The sequence below is a fragment of the Alosa sapidissima genome, chromosome 15 (genome assembly GCF_018492685.1).
Source record: "Alosa sapidissima isolate fAloSap1 chromosome 15, fAloSap1.pri, whole genome shotgun sequence".
Taxonomy (NCBI): Eukaryota; Metazoa; Chordata; class Actinopteri; order Clupeiformes; family Clupeidae; genus Alosa; species Alosa sapidissima.
In genome coordinates this window covers 6,787,163-6,793,835 of record NC_055971.1, presented here as the reverse complement: position 1 = coordinate 6,793,835, position 6,673 = coordinate 6,787,163, and the positions used below count along the sequence as shown (strand labels likewise).

The following is a 6,673-nucleotide window of genomic DNA, read 5'->3' as shown; positions in this document are numbered from 1 at the left end:
TCCTGGAGTGTTGAGTGATGAGTGTACATATTCTGAATGTGGATAACACAGTGTGATTTTTGAATGTTAAAAGATACAATTGATGAATTAACTCTTTTGAGAGGTGGATAAACTATTTCCGAAATTTCAGAGGTGGATAAACTGTGTTTACTTGCGTTTAGCCTCCACTACATCCCTGCATGCAGGAAGGGAATAGGAGTAGACGCGCTCAGCTGGCTTTGCTGTCTTTCTCAGAGCTGTTGGCATACCACACAGTATCATGTAAGGTAGCTCACATGCAACTGCATTTCAACAAATCTGGCTTAAAAATATTTTGTGTGTGAAAGGGAGGACAATAGCCTATGAAGTCGCATATATTGAGTGTTTTTTCCATATTGACATCTCCAGAGGAATAGGCCTACTATACAAAATGTCTCTAAGGTCTGCACAATGGCAATACTGTAGGCTAAAGCACGAGTCCAGGCATTAGGCCTAGCATACATCAAATGGTAAACTACCACTGGTTCAGAAGTTGAATTTTAAGAATATGTGTGTGCAAATCTGATATCACATCAAAAGATTGTTGAAATTGGGATTTTTGTTTAGGTTTGCTATTTATTTTTTCTTATTATTTAATTTAATTTTATTAACATGATCATGAGAACGTTCTATTTTGACTCTTCAGCCATATATGGGTTAATTGCTCCAAAGTGATGGTTTGCTGGGTCTGTCTTCCCTGCAACACAGGCTACTAGGCGCCGACACATCTCGCACTGCCTTTGGATAACTTACAGCATTGCTAAGCAACAGCGCCTGCCCCTACTGACCTCCTTCAGACTCGCAGGTAGCTCAATTGGCTCAGCAGCGCGAGTTTACGGGAATAGTCACATTTCGCGTCTTGGCAGCACAACTCGTCCCAATGGGACAGTTCACTTTTGCTCCTAAACGCTGCTTCTGCTGTGTGTTAAATGCCACTGGATATCGTCACAGCCGAAGGACATGTCAGAAAGGTAGGAAACATTGATTGTAACTTTTTTTTTATCTGGGCGAGCCCAAAGTTTGAAAAGGAAATAAAGGAATAGGCCTACTTTATTAGACATGTACTACATGGCAAGGAAAAAATGCAATTCCAAATGCAATTTCCATGGTCAACAAACAATGGAAAAACTAGACACAAGGGAGGTGTAGCCAAGAGCACTACAAATGGGCTGGAACTGGTGCTTTTTGCCTTGTATCTGAGTGTATACATGTGTGTGTGGGCTAGAGGGAGGGGATACAGGTGATGTGTTGTGTTCATCCTGTGGATATATGTCTGTGTGTAATGGATACTGTGTGTATACTCTATGTTTCCTATGTGTTTTATACTATTTCTATCAGTGAGACCAAAGACAATTTTCATGCAGGCATGACAATAAAGTATATTCTATGTTATGTCTGTGTGCGGTTTTATGTAGGCTAGTTTCAGGGTGGTGTTTCTTTAGTTTTAAAACGTTCTTAGCCTACTGTCTTTATATTATGGGCATTGACAAGGCAATGTGGGTCGAGTCATTTTATTTACAAAGTGCGTGCTGTGGCGTAATTCTCTACTTAAGTAACGAAATAGCCCGTTGACATATCAGTAAAATACGCTGATTCAGAGACACAATGTTAATCAGGATGTTCTAATGATAGTATTATAGAGCAATGACACCTGCTCAGATGTCTCGCTGTTATGGCGACCGCTTAATCCGATGCAGGGTGCAGAGTTCACGGTAACCAAAAACGTAACGGAGCAGGGTCAGAATTTCAGCGCAACGGATGTACCTGCGGGCTCCAGTTTCAGGGAACCTCAGCTGTTCGAACTGGACCTTTCTTTTGTGTTGGGATCGTTTAATGTCACTGAATGTTCAGTCCGAATTTTGTCTAGTGATGGGCCATCAAACTGTTGTATGAAAATACCCAAGTGGCAAGCATTATAAATGCTTTTTTATTTTTTCATACATTTTAAAAAAATCATGTAGGCCTAATCTGTTGTTTTAATGATTATTGAGATGTTTTGAAATGCAAAAGGTTTTTAGAATTTTGCAAATGTTGATCTTAGACCTAAATATGCATCTGTCCAAGTTTTTTTTACCAGCGAGGCTCCTCAATAAGCTAATTGGTTTTATAAAACCTACGGTAATTTGTTTATTTTTACATATTCAGTGGACTAATTCGTTTATTTTTAAGCAATAGTAACATATCATTTCACAATGCAAAAGTTCCTTGCACCTCTTTGGAATTATGTTTTTTGTAAAAGTACAGCCTTTTTATTGAAATTTCTTGATCACTGTTCTCTTTACCTATAAGTATATTCTTCTTAATCTCTCTCTCTCTGTCTCTCTGTATGTGTGTGTGTTTCTCTGTGTATGCTTGTGTGTGTGATGAATAAATACTGCAACACAAATCCATTTCTGCTGGTTTCCTCTTTGTTCTCTCTCTCCTCCTTGGTTGTGTTTCCTCAGTTCCTCAGGAGTGAACACAAGCAGCGACAGTCTCCCCAAATCGCACACATCTCACTGCTCCGAGCTCCGAGACACCCACACTCCTCTCTCAGTGGAACAGAGCCCAGACTCGGGCATTGTCGCCACTCCAGTAAGTAGCATGCCTTGTGGCTCTCTACTAGGACCGGCACTAATGCATGGATTTTCCCTTGTAGGAGTGGGTTGTGCAAAGAGGTGTTATTTCAAGTTCAGAAACATGTTGCCAGGACCTGGCTTTTTCCTTAAAAAACATTTGCTTACTCTGGAGTATGAGTGTATGAGTGTAATTATCATACTCTTGCAGTGTGACACATTTTCTGTCATTTACAGTGCAAGAATGTCTGAGGTTTAAGATTTTGATTGAGATGGAGATCAGTGTGTTTAAAAAGTCAGCTTGCTGTTTCCCTTGATTCAAGTAGATGCACAGTATATAAGCTTGGGCATTGGTTCACCTATTCACACTATACTCTAACTACATTATACATTGCATGTGATTTGCTGGTGAGCTTGACTTGTGTATTTGTTCACCTCGGGTACACCCATGGATAGCAAACCTCTATAGGCAGCTCTGGTGTCACACGCCGATGAAAGCCAGTGCAAGGGGTCATCCATAGAGTGTAGGCTTACTCCTCACAGCATAGACTTTAGGCCGTGAGTGCTTCATGTAAATTTGATGCAGGCCCCAGAGCAGGAGGGTAAAAAAAAAACACTTTGCTGGGGTCACCGAGTGTCAGCTACACACAGGTCACAAGCCTGCCCTGGAGTGGACTTCATCCCAACATGCCAACAAGCTTCCTCTCTACTATGGTGGTTAACAACTGCAGAGGACACGGTCAAGTTCTACAGTGTTTGTTTCTTGAGGTTTCTAGAGCTAATTGCCTGTTTTGTTTCTGTCAGTTGCCATCCCACCGGTTTCGGTTTATCTCGTGGCATCGGCTGGAGGAGAGTGATGTGCGCGGGGACCAGCTAGCCTGCCCCAGGGTCAGAGAGGGTAAGAGTCTGCGCATGCAACGTTGTGGTAATGTTTGAAAGCAATGCACTGCACTGCACATCTGCATCCTCTCACCACCACAACGGCGACGAGCGGCAATTAGCACAGATGAGGTTTCATAGTGGAGATCGGATCTCCTCGCTAGGAAGCAATTACGCCGGTGAGCGGCATAGCCGTGTACCCAATTAACAGAGACGTTGCGGAATCAGGGCTGTGTTATTTTGACATGCGAGATGGTAATCTGTCCGGGACGTCATCAAGCAGGGCCCACGGAGGAGGAGCTGTTTCTGAGAGGGGAGCAGAATGCGCTGCAGGCCGCCGAAGAGAGGCAGAGGAGGAGAAGGAGAAGGAGGGAGGACGAAGGACAGAAGTGGGAGGAGAGGCTGCAGGAGAACTGGGAGAACTGTGTGGTGAGTGGGCTGGGAAATCCACAACACGTCACCCAGAGGAGATCTGGACTTTACAGTGATCCAGAAGGCACAGTTATTGGTCTACGGATTGTTGCTGTTTTGACACTTAGCAACAAGCCCATATCTCATCTCATATAGTCATATCTATCTAATTATCGTAAATTGTTGGTACTGTTTTGAACATGAGCATGAACATGAACATAATGTTCTTATCTTGTCATATCTAGTAGTCTAGTCATATCTATCTCATATCATTGGTGCTATTTGGAGACCAACTTGATGCTCCTATCCCGTGTCATGTAGTCATATCTATCTCATGTCATCTGTGCTGGTGAAGGAGCTGAACCTGTCCTACCAGGACCTGGGAGATCCGTACCAGCTGGAGAACTTCACTCGGATTCTGAGGCGGCTGATCCGTGTTGAGAGGCTGCAGCTGGTGGACAACTCTCTCAGTGACCTGAGCTCTGTCCGTCTGCCAAGGTACAGCACGCCAGCCACCCATCAGGAGAGCAATGTGGTGTGTGTTTATTTGAGATGTGATGCCCCCAAATTACTGACCGATGTGTCTCTCCTTGACTGTCTAATGGCTTAGTGGTACATCTTGGTATTTCACCTGAGTGATTCTGTGGTTTAGATGCAAATACCTGAATCTGCATCGCAACCACTTGACGTCCATCCGCCAGCTGCCAAAGATGCCTCAGATCCAGCACCTGTGCCTGTCTGAGAATGGCATCGGGGCCCTGGGGGAGCTGGCCCTGCTGGGGGCCACTCCGCTGCAGTCGCTGACCCTGCGCCGCAACCCCTGCGAGTTCTTGGAGGACTACCGGCCACGGTGAGACGGAAAGGGAAAAGGAGAACGTGAAAGAGAGACTTTGTTTCTGTGTTTTCTGTGTTTCTGTGTTTACACGCTGATGCTCACTATCCCCCTTTTCTCCGCTCTGCCGCAGTGTTTTCTCCTGCTTGCCAAAACTCCGTGTTCTGGACGGAATCCTAAAGCTGCCAGAGGATTCCGTGCCGTCTCAGATTTCTGCAGCATCAAGACTGTGCACCATTTTGTGACACTCTAGGATGTGAATTCACTGTGAAGGGACAAGAAAATGCTCCATACCTCTTCAGGCAAAACCAAGAAAAGCCAAGTGTACAAAGTTTTATACACAGTATTATGTTCATACAGTACAATACATTTTTATAGAAGATGAATGTCTGATTTCATTCCTTGTTTCAAAGTTTACCCCAGATAGGAATGCATCCTCCTAATAATCAACTAATCAATTTTTCAATGGGTAGGCCTACATAATCAATATGTTTACAGTATGGCTACAGAAGATCATATGTCAGTGTGACAAAGTGCCTTAAATAGAGTCAGCCTCCTCCTCTTATGTACACTCCCTCAGTAACACAAGACAGTCACTTTTTGATAACCATCTATACCTCTCTGTAACTCACTGTAACAGCAGAATATGGACACAGGGACATGGGAGGAATCTGGTGACGTCTATCTTGTATTATTCAGTTCATTTGCTTGCTGCTTAGTCATATAGTGTGACTTGTTTGGGCTGAAGACTGGAGACGCCTTGTTAAAGGTCATGTTTTGACTAGTCCGTCAGGTTTCTGGCAGTCTGTGCTGATGTTGAATGACATGGGGAGAGACACTGAAGGGCACGGCTTCAGATGAGAGCAACAGAGAGCTGCACTGATGAGATCACCGAATTCCTATCGTATGTTTCAGTGGAATTCTGCACCCAGGTGGGACTCGCTTGACTTGATTAAGCCGTTGGTACAGGGGGCAGTTTTGTAGTCTCCTGTCCTTAGAGGGCAGGGATATCATGCATAAGACATGATCTGGGAAGGGATACGGGTGTTCGTGCGCTGACACACATAAACACACACCCACACACACACACACACGCACACAGTGTCTGGGTCTCTATTGATATGCCACTGGTTGGCCTGTGATGAATCTCCCGTCATGTCAGCACTGCTTCATTAATTTATATGCGACTCCAAAACTCTGTTTTAATATTGGTTTAGATTTCAGCGTGGCTGAAACCCGAACGGACCAGGACACCAGGGGGAATGGAAACACTTGTGTGTGTGCTCAGACACTCTCACACTCTCTTCGACACACACACACACACACAGAGAGAGAAAGGAAGAGAGAAACAGCTGGATATTGTCCTGTCAGGCCTCATTATCGCTTAATAAGTTTGAATTGCTCGTCCCGTTATGGAGGCTTCCTGCAGAGGGCAAGAAAGGAACGCCTCAGGCTCCCGCCTGCTCACTGTAAGCAACGCTGAGGCTTTGCCGCAGCCCCACAACACGCACGCACACGCTACACACACCACACGGCACAAACCTCACTCTGCACACAGCACAAGACTGAGCCTCTATGTTACACAAATCTACTTATGCACCAATTAGGCACGTGATTGTGTGCAGGCATGCCATGAGGCGGAAAAAAACAAAAGCAAAGCAAGGAAAGTCTTAGAAAGCATTTTTCTCTCCTCACGAGGAATGGGGTGGAACTTTCAGCTCTTTATAATTTGCTCCCTTGAGCTGCGTATAAATGCATTAAGGACGCAGTCACGAGAACTCCGGTAGAGTTCTCCAAGAGAGAGCTCAGTCATCCCACAATCCAGCGGTGTCTGAAAAGCAGTGGGGAGCATAGAGTGGCCTGGTCACATGGTCTGGACTGTGGAGAGACTTTGATGCACTCAGAATACTAATGGACCAAAGGCAAGAGAAACACTGAGGAGACTGAGAATGAGAATTAATGCATTAATCTATTCAGT

The 6,673-nt window shown here is 44.6% G+C and overlaps 1 protein-coding gene across 4 annotated transcripts; it reads left to right on the top strand.

Annotated features, from left to right (window-relative positions):
- The first annotated feature begins 862 nt into the window (after positions 1-862).
- Positions 863-5,077, top strand: LOC121684039 (protein tilB homolog). 4 transcript variants are annotated; one of them, XM_042063964.1, is made up of 7 exons: positions 899-989; positions 2,463-2,592; positions 3,378-3,471; positions 3,736-3,881; positions 4,219-4,361; positions 4,516-4,713; positions 4,829-5,077. In XM_042063964.1, the coding sequence occupies exons 1-7, from the start codon at positions 979-981 to the stop codon at positions 4,938-4,940; spliced, it is 834 nt and encodes a 277-aa protein (XP_041919898.1). In that variant the 5' UTR covers positions 899-978; the 3' UTR covers positions 4,941-5,077. The 4 variants fall into 4 exon arrangements, with proteins under 4 accessions (XP_041919900.1, XP_041919898.1, XP_041919897.1 ...); XM_042063963.1 differs by having other exon boundaries at positions 3,733-3,881; XM_042063966.1 differs by lacking the exon at positions 3,378-3,471 and having other exon boundaries at positions 863-989.
- The last annotated feature ends 1,596 nt before the right edge of the window (positions 5,078-6,673 follow it).